The sequence below is a fragment of the Linepithema humile genome, chromosome 6, assembly GCF_040581485.1.
Source record: "Linepithema humile isolate Giens D197 chromosome 6, Lhum_UNIL_v1.0, whole genome shotgun sequence".
NCBI classification, from domain to species: Eukaryota; Metazoa; Arthropoda; class Insecta; order Hymenoptera; family Formicidae; genus Linepithema; species Linepithema humile.
Window position 1 is genome coordinate 8871450 of NC_090133.1, and position 20757 is coordinate 8892206.

Below are 20757 nucleotides of genomic sequence, written 5' to 3' on the forward strand. Positions count from 1 at the left end.
GTCCGCGTGGCTACAGCGGCAAGACTTGTCAGGCAATGGAGTTCTGCCAGCTGCAGGATTGTCTGGCAGGCTCGCGCTGCCAGAACCTCGACGACGGTTACGAGTGCATCGCCAACGCGACTTTCGACGGTGTTTCTACCGCCTTCACGTACGTGTACGGTCACACCGAGGACGTCATGAGCATCAGCAATTCGACCCTCCACTTCATCGAGATCACGTACAGATCCAACACCGACGGTACGCTGCTTCACGTGGCATCGCACGTAGGCGATCAACATTTCACCGTGTCCGTCTTCAAAGACAATGTCACCGTGTCTTGGCAGCTCGATTTGGAAAACCAGGGCACTGTATCCTTCGACAAAGCTCAGCCCGACGGCATTTGGACTTTGCTGCTCATCAAGCTGAACAACTCTTTGGAGTGCGGCTACGTGAATCCGGTCGAAGAGCAGCCTCGCTCGAGCGCCAACTTCAACTACTAGCTGTGGCACGATCTCCTGGTAACAGGAATAGTCACTCTCGGTGGACTTTCCAGTGCTTTATTCGACAAGCACACTTACGTCACTGTCGGGTCGAAACACGATAAGAGAGACGGAATCGAGGGGAACAGTGTGGATTATGGTGAGCATAGACTGACAACCGCCATCCCATTGCATAGTGTGATGTCCGGTGAGTATCATATTTGAACACACGGTTTTTAGATATTCCATAATGCGATGCTACTATTTTAATAGAATATTATGATGTTTGAATCAATACTTTGAACTGTGGTTGAAATATGAAGGAAAGTCAGAAAACATGTTAATTGTTTGGGAATTAAAAGTTGTTTTATTGTTTGGTTTTTAGTAGTTTTGAAATACATAAAATCTTCGCTTCTGAGGCTCTCAAGTCTAAAAAATTCCTTCTTTAAATTTTAACTTTTCTTTTACTTTTTTATGTTCAATCTTCTTCATTGTAAAATCTTTTTATTTAAGCGCTCTTTGCTTAATAAAGAATTATTATAACTTTTATTTTTTTTCTTAAGTGAACCATTCAAGGGCTGTCTCGGCGAGGTGCGCATCGGCAGCATACTGCTGCACTACTTCACGAATGAAGAAGTATCAAAATGCGAATTTTACGCCGCTGGAGTTGCTGAGCAACGTTGCAAAGCATCTGCGACAGCGGCTGGCAGGGATGCCTGTTAGTATTTTCTCATCTTGAAATCATTTCACGTTTTATGAAAGATTAATATTTTTTGTGATGACAATGAGATTGTGATATTTAACATTATTTTACAAAAAAATATTAACACACACTGATGTTACAGCAATAAGTTTAAAATTTATTAATATTTACGTTAATTAGTATAATCGTTCCATTATCTTTTCAAGAATTTTTGAACTCGACAACCATGATTTTGTTTCAAACTCGATTATTAAAATCGAGAGAGAAACATTTTTAAAAAGTATTACATTATAAGATCAGAATTGTTTTCTACAAAATCTTTTAATCGCAAGAATTAAAAATTTTAGGAAAAAATTATGCTGTAAATAATCTTACTTTTTAAATATTTGATTTGTCATAAATTAATTACTGACGTGAACCAAATTTTATAGAGCTACAGTAAAGTTTTTTAAATATTCAATCGACTTATTATGTTAAAAAATTTATTTTAGACATTGCAATCATAATGTTGAATATATACCATAAACACGCAAGATTAAAACTACATTCTCTAACGATCACGAAGTGATTGCGACACTTTCTTATCAACTCTTATTTTTTGTTATAGATGCGACAACGATATCAACGAGTGCGTGACGCTGAATCCCTGCAAACACGACGGCGTGTGCGTGAATGTGCCGGGCTCATTTCGCTGCGAGTGCCCGGACCAGTTTACTGGTGATTTGTGCGAAAAATTCCGACTGATCACATGTGAGAACAACCCATGCATGCGCGGCGCGACCTGCCTCGACTCGCCGAACCCGAAGACAGGCGATAACTTCACCTGCAACTGCCGACCCGGTTACGACGATCCAGTTTGTAACTCGCCTTATTGTACTCTACCTGGTCAGAGATGCCAGAACGGAAGATGCGAGTTTTTAGAAACGAATTATGAATATGTAATAAAACTATAATTTCGAAGACTCTAGGATTTAAAATTGCTGAAGTTTAAATCGCTGCTGCTTTTTGTTACTATTGCATAATTTTATTTTTTTCTAAATTTGAGAAAGTTTAGTTTAATTTGATGAAATATTATACATGTTGTTAAGTTTAAATCTCAAGCTTAGGGAATCGGTTGATTTTGAGATTATCATTTTAGATTCTGGAGTCTAAATACTTTTTTAAATTTAATTATTAACAAAAGTTTTATATATTATGGAATTATTATCACGTAGCAACCGAGATGCACTTGCGCTCCTGGTTACACCGGTCTGTACTGCGAGACGGACATTGATGAATGCGCGCCGGATCTCAAGGGCGAAGTACCTTGCAAGAACGGCGGCAAGTGTTTCAACGCGGTGAACAACTTCACATGCGACTGCCAGAACCGGATACACCGATGGCAATTGCACCGAGGACATAGACGAATGCGAAAATTCGGAGACAAATTGTGGACACGGCAGGTGTCAAAATCTGCCTGGTAGTTACGAGTGCGTTTGCGATTTTGGCTATTGCGGCTACAATTGCACCATGTTGGATCCTTGCCAGGAGGTAAGTCCTCTATAAATTAATAAATAGAAAGGAATTTAGAAGGATTGTGATGTAAAACTGAGTAAAATATTTAGAGAATAGAATATTTGTAGGAATTAAAAAATTAAAAATTAAAGAATTACATTAAACGAGATTGATTAGAATTGAGCGAATGAAATTGGAAAAATTCTTTGAGTTTAGTAAAATAATGATAATGAAATTAAGACGAACATAATATCGTGAGATATTGTGTTTATTTTTACGATGATCTTGTTTTGTCTTTATTAGAATTATTGTCAGAACGGTGGCACCTGCAGGTGTGCCAAAGGTGGCGGATACGAATGTGAATGCACTTCTGATTACACGGGACTAAATTGTACTGAGGTAAGGTGAAATTCTTTAAATTAGAGATTCCATAAGAAATGACCAATTAGCTCATATACACAATATATCTCTGATAACTTAATAGGAATACTTAAAATGTTTTCAGTATACCATTGTTTTGAATTTATGTCAGAATTAAGCAAAATTTATAACCGGTAAATTTTTGCAGTTGATGTTTATTGCATTTATTACAGTTAATTACGCTCTTGCGCTTTATGTTTCTATTACTCGACAGTTTTACTTTCTCATAAATAAATTTAATTAAAACTAACAATTGATAAATAATTATTTTTATACTAATGAGTTTAATCAATATTTTCTAGCGGGAGCACTTATTTAGTAGCCAAGCCATCGACATAGCAGTGATCGTAGGTCCAATTGTGGGCTGTTTTTTCCTCATCATCATTAGCTTTCTTATAGCGCTCTTCATGATGGCAAGAAAGAAACGCGCTACACGCGGCACGTATAGTCCGAGTGCTCAGGAATTCAGTAATCCGCGAGTGGAAATGGATAATGTGATGAAACCTCCTCCGGAGGAAAGATTGATCTAATCGATTGGTGATTGGTGAGGTGTAATCTATATTAAAAAGAATGCGGATGAGCCTTGATATGTGTGGAAACTATTTTACAGAGGCATGCGCAGATTTTGCGTAAATTGTACAATTTTGCTTAGTTGTCTGCAGTTAAATCAAATTTATGCGAGTAAGCGAGACATTTTGATTAAGAAATAAAATTAGACAAAATTACATTTTTCTGAAATTAAATTTATTATCGTTGTATAAATTAGAATCAATATTGTATTTTTTATCACATTTTTTATTCATCTTAATAATTTATTTATCAAGAATTGTGACATCGACATTAATTCTTAATTAATAGTTAATTTTTTAATTTTGATCTAATTTAGATGGATTTGGTTTGTCGTTGCAAAAATGAAATGTTTCCATATATCGAGAGAAATTTGCACAACTTGGAGTCCCGAAACTCGAATCGTCATTGCAAAGTATGTCGACTGAAAAACTGCAGTTTGTTTAATGAAGAGCCAAGTCGACGACAATGAAGCGATTATTCATTTTGCGTCTTCTAGTCCTCGCTGTTTTGCCGTTACGAAAGAATAGATGAATTAGAAGGAGTTTACTTTAAACGAATTAAATTTCCAACTCTTCTAAGAGAGATGTGATCGAAAATTTTTGTAAAATCCTTTTAATTCGTCAATTGCCTGCAAGATTATTGTATAAGAAAAAATTTTAAGATTAGCACTGAATTGAATAATACAACTTTTTTTTGGCAACGGTACATTTCTCGATGGCATGACATTTGCCGATGAATGACAATTAAGATTTGATAACGGACGCTAGGCGTCATGTTTGAACGAAATAAAGTCAACATGTTGTTTCGAGAGTGAATGATGTACACAGTATCTTGGCAAAAGATACGTTACAGAAAGATATTTCCTGAGTAACTGACGTTGTGAAAAAGGGGAAATTTAATATCTTGAATTAAGAATTCGAGGGACCAATGATGATATCTTGAGAATTCGAGAATTTAGGAAGGAATCTTTAGGGAAGATAAATTTTGAAAGCTGAAAGATTGAAGACTTTAAATATCAAAATTTTGAAATCGACAGATTCGGGGAGAAACAATTCGAGGATTCAATGATATTTGAATAAAAGTTTCATAGAGTAATAACGAAGAGGAGGACGATCTACATCTCTCTGGGACGGATAGCATATATATACATAAATAACACGCGTATAAAGTAGATCATGTAGATTGTAACAAAGTGTACTTAAAGTTCTCAGAAGTGTCCTTAAGACGTCAAGCAATACTCGAAGGAGGCAATTCCGAACAAACAAACCCGTCCATTTTAGTGCCTAATCTTTCTCTCTCTCTTTTTCTCTTATTTCTTTCTCTCCTCTTTCTTTCATACCATTGTTCTCTTTTTCTTGTTTTATTTACTTAAAAAGATATTATTTATAAGGCGCGATGCATGTAATATCGAAGATAGACGGCATTCCAGAAAGGCGTGCGGAAAACAAATACAAGATCTCCGATAATATTGCATAATGTTTTTACACTTTCAAATGATGGGCGAATTAAAGAACACTCATGAGAAATTTTCCTGCAGATTCAAACTCTTAATTCTTAAAATTTCCAGAAGTTTACTATAAAACTGCATTATTTTACCTTTTATTTTTTCATTATATTTTAATTGTAAATTGTTAATTAATGAAATTTTTATCCTTAATATCTATTTTTTTACTATTTCCAATGTTTTTATTCTCTTGCGTGCTATTCTCTATTTTTCTTTGTCTGTGGTCTTGGATATATTTTATATTTTGAATGTAACTAAATTTTGCTTTTTTCCTTTTAGTTTTAATTAATCTTACAATAACTTTTCTTTATTTCAGTTTCATTAATCTTTTTCTTAATTTTATTCTCCCCAATTTTTTGTTCCTTCTAATACTTTTCTTTTTTTTTACTTCTGTTAAATGTTTTACCTTTTTCTGGGTTATTTTACATGTATTCCTTTTTAATAGAATATTTTTGATTCGCCTATCTACGCGGGTATTATATAATATACATGAGTTTTTAAATATTGTCATACCGCGACACATACTCCGATTTGTTGCTAAGAAACGATGATACCGTCGAGCTTTTCCGACGCGGGCAAGAGAAAAGGCAATGCCGAGTGCGCGCGGAAAAGTTCGCGTTATTGTCACGCATGTTAATTTTGTACATAGACTAGCTCATAAGCTTAAAGTTATAATTACTTTATCGTATTTAGAATTTTATATGATTGTTAGGTATTTAACAATAACGAACGTATTAATCGGTACGTAATTATATTTACTACCACGACCAAAGTAGCGGCGAGACGATTTTACAGTGTAAGAGTTTGTTCTGTAAAAATCATCTCGTAAATTTTTAAGCTTCTGATTTTTCATTCAAAACGTTTCTTCAAGACTGAATCTTTGGCATAAAATAAAAAAATCGTAAAGACCAAATGCATTTGACAAGAGTGATTAGATTGTTCTTTGTCTTTCTTAATTTTTTTATTTTAAAAGCATGTGAAAAAATACACAGATATTGCCTTAAAGATATATAATTCAAACAAATTAATATTCACCATTTTTTCTCGTTTCGGATCATTATCATGTAATTGTGTGAATATAATTTACTCCGCAATGAATTTGTTTGTATTTAATTTTGCAGCAAAAGAGTCAAAACTAATTGTACGAAATAAATTTGATCTTTACGAGACATAAGAGTGCGCAGTACAGCGTGTTGTATAAGTAGGCGTAGTAAATTCAAGTGGATAATTAAATGTACAAAATCAATAAAACGCATACATAGTTTAAAAAACAACTAAGTATTTTTTTTTCTTTTCGTTTTTAATTATTTTTTTATTATTTCGATAAAATACAGTGAGTTAAAATGATACATAAAGAATGGCATAAATAGTTAAACTTGAAAGAATTAGATACAGTGCAGTGTGAATCTACTTGACAAGGAACATCTCAATTCGGGATTATTACTACTTTATGTTTTACCAAAACTAGAAATTTCTATTTTTTACTTTTTTATTTTTCTCTGTACATATATCCAATATTAATAATGAAATGAGAAAATTATGTTTGCACGCGATACGTTAAGTATTAACGCATGTTTTAGCTGATCCGAAGAATATTTGTTTCATTATGTTACGAGTGTTTAACTATATAAATTAATAAAGCTCAAAATTGAAGGTATCGAGATTGAAAACATCATGATTTCATATGAAATTCAAACTGAACGTCTTCACAATACGACGGCCACAATATTACATATAAATTCCCCTGCGCATCGAGTGCTAGATCCACAATAATGGATCTCGCATGGACATGCGCCAATCAGCCGTTTTACCATGCGAAAAGTGGATCTGGCCATGTAGTTCCGCCGGCTCAAAAAATGGATCCAGTTAGCGCTACTGTACGGCCTAGAGAAAGCGTCGTACGAAAAACGTGGCCTCTGACAGTTCCTCTCAGGCTTCTTTCTGCTACAGTTCTCTTCCTTCGACCTCTTCTATCAATCGTCATTCGACAAAACAGTATCGCGTTCAGTCACACGCAATAGGTCTCGTGCAATGGACGTAGTCGACCAACCTGAGCTTCCAACTGTTTGGAATTGGGTGCAAGAAAATTACACACTGTCGAATTTTGAAGCAACTTGTCGTAAGTGTGATGGAATTTTTTATTTCGTCGACACAGAAGTTCTTCAGGAGCATATAGAAGACGAACATAAAACCACTTATCAATTTGAAAAGGCGCAGGAAGATAATCGTTGGAAAAATTTTAGACACACTGGCGATTTAAACGATTTACAATGTGTTGTATGTGAGAAACTTGTTTCCGTCAACGATGATACTTCCGATCACCCGCATTCCGCAGAAGAAGGACAAATTGTAACTGACATCAGTTATAACTGGGTGTTCAAATATTTTAAAAATGATTGTTTGTTTTCTGCGTATTGTATTCTTTGCGAACGCAACGAACAACGCTATCAAATTACAGCGTTTGATAAAATCATATTCTTGCATTTTAAAATGTTGCATCCAGAAATATGGGGGAAAGTACTACCATTTAATGAAAGTTTAGCGACATTAAATGTCGTACATTTAAGAGGATTGAAGCTGTTCTTAAAAGCATGTGACTTACGCGATTGGAAGTTAAGGGACGTGGAATATCGCGAAATAGCTATAAATTGGGTGAGAAGGAAATATGAATTAATGACGAGATTTCGAGCAAAATGTAAAAACTGTCTTCATATTTTTAGTAGCATCGACACATCAATAATTTATGAACATATAAATAGAACAGAAGCACATTTTTATTATTATTATTGGGAATTAAACGGACATCAATTTTATCACCAAAATCCATATAGGAAAAATTGGAGGAAAGTTATACGGCAAGAAAAAATTCAATGTGTTATATGTGATTTTACGTGTAACTTGCGTTCTGTGCGTGAACCCTGGCTTGATCATCGTCATATGGGAGATGATAATAACAATATTCATTACTTCGAATGGTTTTGCAAATATGTGACAAGAATCCAAAATGATGATGATGATTTTAAAGGACGTTGCCTTTTATGTGATAATAATTATGACATTGAATTTATGCCTGCAAAACACTTATTCCGTCACATATTAGAACATGAGCATGAAAATTTGATGAGAAAAGATGACTCAGGACCAGGAAATGACCCAGGACCAGGAAATGACCCAGGACCAGGAAATGTCTCACAACCAAAAGATGATCTAGCAATGCAAAGAAAAAGAACAGAAACATCTACACCATACAGCAAACCGTCAACAAGCCGTGAAATAAACTGAAGAAACAGCGGTAAGTTTTATTGATATTAATATTGTTTATTATTAATTTTTTTTTTTTTTTTTGAGTGCCAATACTTACATAATAAGATCAATAAAAATCGAATAATTAAATGTTTTTATTACTTTTTTTAAATTTTTAATAGATGTATCTATACTTTTGACAATGGGGATGATGATAGTCGAATTGAGACCGAGCCACAAACAACAATAACGTCAGCCTTTATTTTGATCGTTAAATTAATTTGAAATGTATAAAGAAATTATCTTCAACGTCTTTATATATCGCCTGTATATATTTGATGCTTAAAATGTTATAAGCAAAGTTATTAATTTATATTTCGAAGACGTACCTTAATTTTATAAATATATAATGTTTATAAATTAATTAAGAAAGTACTCTTTAATATTACGATTATAAGTTTGTTTATAAATTTATAAAGCAAATCAATTTTTTAATTGAGCAGTGATGTTCATGTAAGGACGACATTTGTAAGATATTTTCATATTTATACTATTTCATTTTTTTTACTTTTGCTTTATCTAACTTCGGTTTGTTATAATTTCCCCAGAGGTGTTTGAAATGTATTGTACGAGTAATCAGCAATATCTGTCAATTTAAATTTTAAAGTTGTATGTTTTCTAAAATTTGTGTGTGACTATTAATGTATTCATTATAGTTAAGAAACATGCAGACAAGGCGTTGAAAAACGCATTGTCTGCATATTAATAAAATTGCATTTTAAAACAAATAATTTCTTCATTTTATCCCAAAATATCCCAGACAAAACATTAGTATATTTGATTAATTTTATATATGTATGAAAGCTAAAATATATTTAACATGTAATTATCGATTTTATGTTTATAAGATTATAAATAAGTTTGATGAAATTACAATAATTTCTACGATAAAGTCTTTGAAATATAATATACAGTGATTTACTTTGTAATAAGTATATTCGTACGTTAACTTTTAGCAAAAATGTCCAAAGAATTACAGAAACAAAATAAATTGTTCGTTAAAAGATGAAACATAAGAATGTGCAATACGGCGCACCTTTCTTTAATTTAATATGTAAGGAAGTGTTACAATTTTTCTTTTAAGTGAACAATTAAACGTACAAAATTAATAAAACGAGTAAAGCAAGAATTTCAATAAAATTAAGTTACATAAATATTATGTAACAAAAAGCGAATTAATATTCTAAAATCTATTGAGTATCTTAAACGATTGTCAATGCTTTTAATTAGATTTTCAATTAAGAATTAACACTTTTTAGATATAAGGAAATGTTTAATTTTGACTAACATAGCTTAGAATAATTAAGGAGCACTATTTTTTACATTTGACACACAGCATTTCTTTATAACTCACATACTATCAAATTTTTAAATTTGCTAGCAATCTTTACTTAACTACGCAAAGCTCTTCCATTCCGATGTTAACAAAGTTTTTAGAAAATCTTGTCTTTAAATACATAAATTCACCACTTACATTTATACTTTATCGGATCCACTCTTTTCGAAGCGCTTTGTACGGAAAAAAATACGTAAACATGTTTAGAAGAAAGATCTCGCGTGCAACATATCCAACTCTGTCGGTAAACGAATTCGCAGGAATTCGCACGACAATGTCTCTGAGCGACTAATCGTACATTCTGGTGAACACTACGCGCGACGAGGGCTATGGCATTCAGTTTCGCTTCAGGACTACTTTGCCAAACGGTTTCCTGGCGATTGGCAAAGACCATTTATATTCTTCAGCTGATCAACGGCAAACTCAACATACATTCGAGCATACTGAACAAACGGAGTTTTCGTCGGTAGCGGACTCAACGATTCCACGTGGCAAAAGGCTTTTGTGGCGATCAACGCAACTCATCTTATCCTTTCGGTCAACGAAGAGCAGACTATCTATCCTATCAGTCCTAACGAAAGCTCCAATTCGTCGAATTGCACGTCTTTTTCTACGACTTACGTAAACAGCAACTACAGCAGCTCTTTAAACTTTTTGAAAAGGTTATCTCGCTTACCCTCTTTCACCTTCTTTATTGGCTGCATGGAAGATGTCATTATTAACGGCGAATGGGTATGTTGGCCTGCTTTTAATTTCGATTTATTTATTAATGATATTTATTTAGAAATACATTAATTAACCACGTAACTTGTGTACTAAACATAATTTTATTTTTTTCCGAGTAAAAGTTTGTGAAAAATAGTTTTTAATTTTGCAGATATTGAAAATTTTATTTTTAGATTATCAATTAGAATGTGTTGATAATTTGTAAGAAATTTTCCGAAATGCCTTTTCTAGAACAATTTTTTACATCTCCATGCGGATTTTAGGTTTATTCTTGTATTACGTCGAAAACCGTATATATAGAGGACGTAGAATCAGGCTGTCCCCGCGAAGCTCAATGCTCATCAAATCCCTACGCGAACGGCGGTCACTGCACCGACAATTGACGCGAGTTCAAATGCAAGTACGAGCGTCTTATCTCGGTCGCACCTGTCAGTACAACATGACCTCTGCAACGGCACCTTCGACTACGAGAACATCACAAACGGTTATGTGACCCTGATGATTAGCGACACGTTTAAACGGGTTCAATTCAGTCGTTGACATCTCCACATTCATCAGCACGCGAGAGAGCCACAGTGACATATTTTACCTGGGCACTGATCCGCAGGACGATCTGAAGCCTCAGGACAGGACGTACATAGGAGCGCAGCTGAAGGACGGAAACTTGGGCGAGAGTTTCCAGTTTGGCAACATCACTGACGGCTACACGTCGACGGCGCGAGGCTCGACGAAAACAACTATCTCATTCAAGTGACAAGAAACGTTACTCTCTTAGAAGTGAAGATCAACGGCACCAAGCACTTCTGGAAGACGATCAGCGCCTACGCGAATCCGGTCGAAGAGCAGCCTCGCTCGAGCGCCAACTTCAACTACCGGCTGTGGCACGATCTCCTGGTAACAGGAATAGTCACTCTCGGTGGACTGTCCAGTGCCTTGTCCGACAAGCACACTTACGTCACTATCGGGTTGAAACACGATAGGAGAGACGGAATCGAGAGGAACAGTGTGGATTATGGTGAACATAGACTGACAACCGCCATCCCATCGCATAGTTTGATGTTTGGTGAGTATCATATTCTGATACACGGTTTTTAGATATTCCAGAATGCGATGCAATTTTATTAGAACATTATGATTTTTGAATTGATACTTTGAACTGTGGTTGGAATTGAAATATGAAGGAAAATAGAAAAACATTTTAATCGCTTGGGAAAGTCCTTTTATTGTTTGGCTTTTAGCAATTTAGAAAAATGACCTTCAAGTCTCAAAAATTCCGTCTTTAAATTGAAACTCTTTTTTTACTTTTTTAATGTTCAATCTTCTTCATTGTAAAATCTTCTTTTTACTTGAACGCTCTTTGTTACTAAAGAATTATTATAACTTTTTTTTTTTTTTTTAGGAGAGCCATTCAAGGGCTCTAGGCGAGGTGCGTATCGGCAGCATACTGCTACATGACTTCACGAATGAAGAAGTGTATGAAAATGCGAACTTTACGCCGCTGGAGTTTCTGACGTTGCAAAGCAACGACATTGCTACTCAGCTCGACAATATCGGCTGTCTGTTGTGCTTCGATACGGACTGCACAATCGATGGCTACTGCTTCGATAAAGCAAACAGCTACATATGCGAATGCCCAACCGGCTATGCCGAGGATGACTGCTCCTTTAACATCGACGAGTACATCGACAACAAGTGTCGGAACGGAGCGACATGCGTCGACGGCATCGCGAATTACACCTGCATCTGCGACAGCGGCTGGCAGGGATGGCTGTTAGTATTTTCTCATGTTGAAATCATTTCACGTTTTATGAAAGATTGATATTTTCTGTGATGCCAATGAGATTGTGATATTTGACATTATTTTACAAAAAAATATTAACACACACTGATGTTATCAGCAATAAATTTAAAATTTATTAGTATTTACATTAATTAATATAATCGTTCCATTATCTTGTCAAGAATTTCTGAACTCGACAATCATGATTTTAGTGTGAAACTCGATTATTAAAATCGAGAGAGAAATATTTTTAAAAAGTATTACATTATAAAATCAGAATTGTTTTGTACAAAAACTTCTAATTGCAAGAATGACAAATTTCAGGAAAAAATTATGCTGTAAATAATACTATTTTCTAAATATTAGATTTGTTATAAATTAATTACTGACGTGAACCAAATTTTATAGGGCTACAGTAAAGTTTTTGAAATATTCAGTCGACTTATTATGTTAAACGATTTATTTTGGACATCGCAATCAAAATACTGAATATATACCAAAACATGCATGATTAACACTACATTCTGACGTGATCTAAGTTACGATCACGAACTTATTGCAACACTTTCTTATTAACTCTTATTTTTTGTTATAGATGCGACAACGATATCAACGAGTGCGTGATGCTGAATTTCTGCAAACACGACGGTGTGTGCGTGAATGTGGCAGGCTCATTCCACTGCGAGTGACCAGACCAGTTTACCGGTGATTTGTGCGAAAAATTCCGACTGATCACATGCGAGAACAATCCATGCATGCGCGGCGCGACCTGCCTCGACTCGCCGAACCCGAAGACAGGCGATAACTTCACCTGCAACTGCCGACCTGGTTACGACGATCCAGTTTGTAACTCGCTTTATTGTACTCTACCTGGTCAGAGATGCCAGAACGGTAGATGCGAGTTTTTAGAAACGAATTATGAATATGTAATAAAACTATAATTTCGAAGACTCTAGGATTTATAATTGCTGAAGTTTAAATCGCTGCTGCTTTTTATTACTATTGCATAATTTGATTTTTTTCTAAACTTGAGAAAGTTTAGTTTAATATGTTGAAATATTATACATGTTGTCAAATTTAAATCTCAAGCTTAGGGAATCGGTGGATTTTGATTGTCATTATTGATTCTGGAGTCAAAAAACTTTATTCTTAAATTTAATTGATAAACAGAAGTTTTATATGTTATGAAATTATTATCACGTAGCAACCGAGATGCACCTGCGCTCCTGGTTACACCGGTCTGTACTGCGAGACGAACATCGATGAATGCGCCGGATCTCAAGGGCGAACTACCCTGCAAGAACGGCGGCAAATGTTTCAACGCGGTGAACAACTTCACATGCGACTGCCAGAACCGGATACACCGATGGCAATTGCACCGAGGACATAGACGAATGCGAAAATTCGCAGACAGATTGTGGACATGGCAGGTGCCAAAATCTGCTGGCCTGGTAGTTACGAGTGCGTTTGCAATTTTGGCTACTGCGGCTACAATTGCGCCATGTTGGATCCTTGCCAGGAGGTAAGTTCTCTACAAATTAATAAATAGAAAAGAATTTAGAAGGATTGTGATATAGAACTGAATAAAAAATTTAGAGAATAGAATATTCATAGAAATTAAAGAATTAGAACATTAAACAAGATTGATTAGAATTGAGCGAATGATATTGGAAAAATTCTTTGAGTTCAGAATAATAATAATGAATTTAAGACGAACATAATATCGTGAGATATTGTGTTTCATTTTTACGATGATTTTGTTTTGTCTTTATTAGAATTATTGTCAGAACGGTGGAACCTGCAGGTGTGCCAAAGGTGGCGGATACGAATATGAATGTACTTCTGAATACACGGGACTAAATTGTACTGAGGTAAGGTGACATTTTTCAGATTAGCGATTCCATGAGAAAAAACCAATTAGTACACAATGTATTTCTGATAACTTAATAAGAATACTCAAAATGTTTTCAGTACACCATTGTCTTGAATTTATGTCAGAATTAAGCACAATTTATAACCGGTAAATTTTTGCAGTTGATGCCCATTGCATTTATTAAAATTAATTACGCTCTTGCGTTTTATGTTTTTATTACTCGACAGTTTTACTTTCTTATAAATAAAATTGATTAAAACTAACAATTAATAAAAAATTATTTTTATACTAATGAGCTTAATCAATATTTTCCAGCGGGAGCGCTTATTTAGTAGCAAGGCCATCGACATAGCAGTGATCGTAGGTCCAATTGTGGGCTGTTTTTTTCTCATCATCATCAGCTGTCTCACAGCGCTCTTCATGATGGCAAGAAAGAAACGCGCTACACGCGGCACGTATAGTCCGAGTGCTCAGGAATTCAGTAATCCTCGAGTGGAAATGGATAATGTGATGAAACCTCTTACGGAGGAAAGATTGATCTAATCGATGATTGGTGAGATGTAATCTAAATTAAAAAGAATGCAGGTGAGTTTTGATATGTGGAAACTGTTTTCCAGAGGCACGCGCAGATTTTGCGTAAATTGTACAATTTTGTTTGGTGGTCTAAAGTTAAATCAAATTGATGCGAGTAAGCGAGACAACATTCTAATAAAGAAATAAAATTAGACAAAATTACATTTTTCTGAAATTAAATTTATTATCGTGATATAAATTGGAATCAACATTGTATTTTTTATCGCATTTTTTATCAATCTTAATATTATATTTATCAAGAATCGACATTGTTATTAATTCTTAATTAATAGTTAATTTTTTAATTTTGATCCAATTAAGATGGATTTGGGTTGTCGTTGCAAAAATGAAATGTTTCCATATATCGAGAATAATTTGCACATTTTAGAGTTCCAAAACTCGTTTCGTCGTTGCAAATAACTCGACTGAAAAACTGCAGATTGTTTGATGAAGAGCCAAGTCAACGACGATGAAACGATTATTTATTTTGCGTCTTCTAGTCTTCGCTGTTTTGCCATTACGAAAAAATAGATGAGTTAGAAGGAATTTATTTTAAACGAATTGAATTTCCATCTCTTCGAAGATTGATGTGATCGAAAATTTTGGTAAAGTTCTTTTAATTCGTCATTTGTTTGCAAGATAATTGTATAAGAAAAAATTTTAAGATTAGCGCTGAATTGAATAATATAACTTTTTTCGCAACTGTACATTTCTCGATGACATGACATTTGTCGAGGAATGACAATTAAGATTTGATAACGGACGCTAGGCGTCATGTTTGAACGAAATAAAGTCAACATGTTGTTTCGAGAGTCCCGAATGAAGTACACAGTGTCTTAGAAAAATATACGTTGGAGAAAGATATATGGTAACTGACATTTCGCAAGAATGAAAAATTTAATATTTTGAATTGAGAATTCGAGGGACCAATGATGATATTCTTAGAATTCGAGAATTTAGGAAGGCATCTTTAGGGAAGATGAATTTTGAAAGCTGAAAGATTCAAGACTTTAAATATCAAAAATTTTGAAATCAACAGATTCGGGGAGAAACTATTCGAGGATTCAATGATATTTGAATAAAACTCTCATAGAGTAATAATGAGGAGGAGGACGATCTACATTTCTCTCTGGGACGGATAGCATATATATATAATTAACTCGCGTATAAAGTAAATCATATAGATTGTAACAAAGTGTACTTAAAGTTCTCAGAAGTGTCTTTAAGACGTGAAGCAATACTCGAAGGAGGCAATTCCGAACAAACAAACTCGTTCATTTTAGTGCTTAATCTCTCTTTCTCTCTCTCTTTCTCTTTCTTTCTCTGTTATTTCTTTCTTTCTTCTTTCTTTCATACCATTGTTCTCTTTTTTTTTTGTTTTATTTACTTAAAAAGATATTATTTATAAGGCGCGATGCATGTAATATCGAAGATAGACGGCATTCCAGAAAGGCGTGCGGAAAACAAATACAAGATCTCCGATAATATTGCATAATGTTTTTACACTTTCAAATGATGGGCGAATTAAAGAACACTCATGAGAAATTTTTCTGCAGATTCAAACTCTTAATTCTTAAAATTTCCAGAAGTTTACTATAAAACTGCATTATTTTACCTTTTATTTTTTCATTATATTTTAATTGTAAATTGTTAATTAATGAAATTTTTATCCTTAATATCTATTTTTTTTACTATTTCCAATGTTTTTATTCTCTTGCGTGCTATTCTCTATTTTTCTTTGTCTGTGGTCTTGGATATATTTTATATTTTGAATGTAACTAAATTTTGCTTTTTTCCTTTTAGTTTTAATTAATCTTACAATAACTTTTCTTTATTTCAGTTTCATTAATCTTTTTCTTAATTTTATTCTCCCCAATTTTTTGTTCCTTCTAATACTTTTCTTTTTTTTTACTTCTGTTAAATGTTTTACCTTTTTCTGGGTTATTTTACATGTATTCCTTTTTAATAGAATATTTTTGATTCGCCTATCTACGCGGGTATTATATAATATACATGAGTTTTTAAATATTGTCATACCGCGACACATACTCCGATTTGTTGCTAAGAAACGATGATACCGTCGAGCTTTTCCGACGCGGGCAAGAGAAAAGGCAATGCCGAGTGCGCGCGGAAAAGTTCGCGTTATTGTCACGCATGTTAATTTTGTACATAGACTAGCTCATAAGCTTAAAGTTATAATTACTTTATCGTATTTAGAATTTTATATGATTGTTAGGTATTTAACAATAACGAACGTATTAATCGGTACGTAATTATATTTACTACCACGACCAAAGTAGCGGCGAGACGATTTTACAGTGTAAGAGTTTGTTCTGTAAAAATCATCTCGTAAATTTTTAAGCTTCTGATTTTTCATTCAAAACGTTTCTTCAAGACTGAATCTTTGGCATAAAATAAAAAAATCGTAAAGACCAAATGCATTTGACAAGAGTGATTAGATTGTTTTTTGTCTTTCTTAATTTTTTTATTTTAAACGCATGTCAAAAAAGACACAGATATTGCCTTAAAGATATATAATTCAAACAAATTAATATTCACCATTTTTTCTCGTTTCGGATCATTATCATGTAATTGTGTGAATATAATTTACTCCGCAATGAATTTGTTTGTATTTAATTTTGCAGCAAAAGAGTCAAAACTAATTGTACGAAATAAATTTGATCTTTACGAGACATAAGAGTGCGCAGTACAGCGTGTTGTATAAGTAGGCGTAGTAAATTCAAGTGGATAATTAAATGTACAAAATCAATAAAACGCATACATAGTTTAAAAAACAACTATGTATTTTTTTTTTTTCTTTTCGTTTTTAATTATTTTTTTATTACTTCGATAAAATACAGTGAGTTAAAATGATACATAAAGAATGGCATAAATAGTTAAACTTGAAAGAATTAGATACAGTGCAATGTGAATCTACTTGACAAGGAACATCTCAATTCGGGATTATTACTACTTTATGTTTTACCAAAACTAGAAATTTCTATTTTTTACTTTTTTATTTTTCTCTGTACATATATCCAATATTAATAATGAAATGAGAAAATTATGTTTGCACGCGATACGTTAAGTATTAACGCATGTTTTAGCTGATCCGAAGAATATTTGTTTCATTATGTTACGAGTGTTTAACTATATAAATTAATAAAGCTCAAAATTGAAGGTATCGAGATTGAAAACATCGTGATTTCATATGAAATTCAAATTGAACGTCTTCACAATACGACGGCCACAATATTACATATAAATTCCCCTGCGCATCGAGTGCTAGATCCACAATAATGGATCTCGCATGGACATGCGCCAATCAGCCGTTTTACCATGCGAAAAGTGGATCTGGCCATGTAGTTCCGCCGGCTCAAAAAATGGATCCAGTTAGCGCTACTGTACGGCCTAGAGAAAGCGTCGTACGAAAAACGTGGCCTCTGACAGTTCCTCTCAGGCTTCTTTCTGCTACAGTTCTCTTCCTTCGACCTCTTCTATCAATCGTCATTCGACAAAACAGTATCGCGTTCAGTCACACGCAATAGGTCTCGTGCAATGGACGTAGTCGACCAACCTGAGCTTCCAACTGTTCGGAAATGGGTGCAAGAAAATTACACACTGTCGAATTTTCGAGCAACATGTAATAAGTGCCAAGAAATTTTATACTTTGTCTGCACAGAAGCCCTTACGGATCATATAAAACGCGAACATGAAGCTTCTTATCAATTTGAAGAGTCAGAGGGACTTTCAGATTGTAAAATCTACAGAAAACCTGACGATGATGGCCCACCAGAATGTGCTGTATGTGATAAGCGTGTTACCATCGAAGAGACTTCCGAGCACCAACATTTCGTAGAAGGACCAATTGTAGTGGACATTAATCATGACTGGGTGTTCAAATATTTTAGACAGATTTCTGACAATATTTTTTTAGCATATTGTGTTCTTTGCATACGTAAATATCGCACCGAAATGTTTCGATTGGCGTTTGATGAAATCATATTCTTGCATTTTAAAAGGTTTCATCCAGAAATATGGGGGGAAGGATTACCATTTAGTGAACAATCAGCAACGTCATTAGGTGGCGTAAATTTAACAAGACTAAATATGTTTTTACAAATATATGACAATGCCGAATGGAACACAAGGGATTGGGAAAATCGCGAAATAGCTATAAATTGGGTGAAAAGGAAATATAAATTAATAACGAGATTTCGAGCAAAGTGTAAAAGGTGTCTTGTTATTTATAGTAGCATCGACACATCACTCTTCGCTCAACATGTGTTAACGAAAGATATACCTTTATATAGTGACGAAGAGGCTACACGTTTTGTTTCCCTACATTCACATTGGATCAATTTTAAGTTTACCAAGGAACGGAAAGCACAATGTCTTATGTGTTCCGATCAATTTTTCATGCAAAGTAACACGTGGTTAAATCATCGACATGAAGCAAAGGATGATAATAACGCATTCGTTATTCAGTATTCATGGCTTTGCAAATATGTGACAAACATCAAAGATGATAACGATGATTTTAAAGGATGTTGCATTGTATGTGATGAAAATCACATCTTGGACTTTATGCCTTCAAAACACTTATTCTTTCACATATTCGAAAATGGGTGTGGAAATTTGATGAGAAGAGATGACCCAGTACCAGGAAATGACTCACAACCAAAAGATGATTTACCAATGCAAGAACAAGGATTGGAAAAACTTACACTGTACAACAAACCGTCAACAAGCAATGAAATAAATTGAAAAGAAGGTAAGGTGGTAAGTTTTGTTGACATTAATATTGTTGTCCACTATAAATTTTTTATTTTCTTTGAGTGGCGTACTCAATACTTGTATAATAAAAACAATAAACCGAATAATTAGTTTCTAATCAGTTTTTTTTTTAATTTTTAATAGCTGTATCTATACTTTTGACAATGGAGATGATGATAGTCGAATTGAGACCGAGCCACAAACAACAATAACGTCAGTTTTGACTTTGATCGCTTAGTTAATTTGAAATGTATAAAAGAATTATCTTTAACGTCTCTATATATTATTTTGATTTTTATAAAGTTATAAGCAAGTTTATAAATTTCTATTTCAAAGACGTATTTCAATTTTATAAATATATAAAGTTTATAATATTTATAAATTTATTGAACAAAGTACTCTTTAATATTACATTTATAAAGTTTGTTTATAAATTTATAAAGCAAATTAATTTTTTTAACTGAGCAGTGATGTTCATGTAAAGACGACATTGTAAGATATTTTTATATTTATACATATTTGAACACCATGTCATGATGAATGTCGACTACAATTTGTCCTTCTACGAAATGCTGGTGCTCGGAAGTCTCTTCGACGGAAACACGCTTATTACATACAGCACATTCTGGTGGGCCATCATCGTCAGGTTCTCTGTAGATTTTATATTTATATTTCATTTTTTTTTCTTTTTTTTTTTTTTGCTTTATTTTATTTTGGTTTGTTATAATTTCTTCAGAAGTCTTTCAAATATATTGTACGAGTATGCAGCCATAATTTTGTCAATTTAAATTTTAAAGTTGTATGTATTCCAAAAATTGTGTGTGACCATTAATGTATACATTATAATAGAGAAATATGCAGACAATGCGTTTTTCAACGCATTAATAAAATGGCATTTTGAAAGATATAATTTCATTCTTTTATCCAAAAAAAATATCCCAGACAAAACATTAGTATATTTGATTAATTTTATATATGTATGAAAGCTAAAATATATTTAACATGTAATTATCGATTTTATGTTTTATTGAATTCGATGCTCTCGGATGGAATTTGTTAAATCAGTTATTTTCTTTTTATACGCTTTTTTGATATACGTACTTTCAAAACAACGATACCCGAAAATTAGTAAGCGATGTATTAACGTCAATTGTCGCATTTGGCATCACAGAGACTTGCGTCGTCAGAGCTTGTCTTTACTGATTTCATCGACAGTCACTATGTTGAAATTTGTAGATACC

At 33.7% G+C, this 20757-nt stretch overlaps 2 protein-coding genes across 11 annotated transcripts; both read left to right on the forward strand.

Annotated features, from left to right (window-relative positions):
- The first annotated feature begins 1086 nt into the window (after positions 1-1086).
- On the forward strand, positions 1087-9183 carry LOC105668185 (protein crumbs-like). Its single transcript, XM_067356932.1, has 9 exons — positions 1087-1176; positions 1509-1522; positions 1769-2099; positions 2376-2485; positions 2526-2691; positions 2959-3054; positions 3378-3756; positions 3962-8441; positions 8575-9183. Exons 1-7 carry the CDS (start codon positions 1087-1089, stop codon positions 3603-3605), a joined length of 1035 nt encoding a protein of 344 aa, XP_067213033.1. The 3' UTR covers positions 3606-3756; positions 3962-8441; positions 8575-9183.
- Positions 9184-9998: 815 nt separating this feature from the next.
- On the forward strand, positions 9999-20426 carry LOC105667919 (protein crumbs-like). Of its 10 annotated transcripts, none has more exons than XM_067357599.1 (9): positions 10006-10520; positions 10778-11577; positions 11914-12284; positions 12890-13220; positions 13499-13816; positions 14070-14165; positions 14483-18975; positions 19054-19514; positions 19661-20426. In XM_067357599.1, exons 7-8 carry the CDS (start codon positions 18299-18301, stop codon positions 19505-19507), a joined length of 1131 nt encoding a protein of 376 aa, XP_067213700.1. In that variant the 5' UTR covers positions 10006-10520; positions 10778-11577; positions 11914-12284; positions 12890-13220; positions 13499-13816; positions 14070-14165; positions 14483-18298; the 3' UTR covers positions 19508-19514; positions 19661-20426. The 10 variants fall into 10 exon arrangements, with proteins under 10 accessions (XP_067213703.1, XP_067213702.1, XP_067213704.1 ...); XM_067357597.1 differs by having other exon boundaries at positions 10007-10520; positions 14483-14752; positions 15780-19514; XM_067357596.1 differs by having other exon boundaries at positions 10007-10520; positions 14483-14720; positions 15180-19514.
- Positions 20427-20757: the final 331 nt, after the last annotated feature.